This window comes from Gekko japonicus, unplaced genomic scaffold (genome assembly GCF_001447785.1).
Source record: "Gekko japonicus isolate JY-2015 unplaced genomic scaffold, Gekko_japonicus_V1.1 scaffold1928, whole genome shotgun sequence".
NCBI classification, from domain to species: domain Eukaryota; kingdom Metazoa; phylum Chordata; class Lepidosauria; order Squamata; family Gekkonidae; genus Gekko; species Gekko japonicus.
Window position 1 is genome coordinate 292,156 of NW_015170339.1, and position 621 is coordinate 292,776.

At 44.3% G+C, this 621-nt stretch overlaps 1 protein-coding gene across 1 annotated transcript in view; it reads left to right on the forward strand.

Moving 5' to 3' along the window:
* Window positions 1-621, forward strand: part of MORC2 (MORC family CW-type zinc finger 2) — a 60,881-nt gene that overhangs the window by 27,639 nt on the left and 32,621 nt on the right. Inside the window, exon 9 of the mRNA XM_015418168.1 lies at window positions 379-504. Coding sequence (XP_015273654.1) covers window positions 379-504 — 126 coding nt within the window. The remainder of the gene's footprint in view (window positions 1-378; window positions 505-621) is intronic.

Consider the following 621-nt stretch of genomic DNA (forward strand, 5'->3'; position numbering starts at 1 on the left):
TCCTGCTGAGGACTCACTCCTCCTCCTCCTCCGATTGAAAATTCTGGAGAGCACTGGGTGGGTGGGGAATAACTCCTGAGAAACTTTTCCTTTTGGAGTCAGTGTAATGTTTTCTCAATTTTTCTGCAATTATTTTGATCCACTCGAGTAAAGGTTAGAGAAATGGTGAGGGTTGCCAGGCCTGACTGAAATGATTAATCTTGTGTAGAATTAGATCTTGTTGGTTTGCCTAATGATAAGACTGCTGTTAGCCACATCATGGGGTACAGCTTGTTAAGGGTGGAATTGGACTAAGTTTTCTCTTGAAGCAGCATATATGGACTTTTTCACGGCCCTGCAATGGATTTTCCAGTTTCACTAAGGTCTTTTCTCTTTTAGGAAACCAGAGCGTCGCTCCTTCCGCGCTTATGCTGCTGTTCTGTACATTGATCCTAGAATGAGAATATTCATCCATGGACACAAAGTACAAACCAAGCGCCTTTCCTGTTGCTTATACAAGCCACGGTATGAGCCATACTGGAGTTTCCCTTGTGAATGGTGCTGTGTGTGCTAGGTTTTGCAAGAGTACTGGGAACAGGGTCCAATTTGCTAAAGATCTCTATGCGCTCTCTCCTTCCCTCC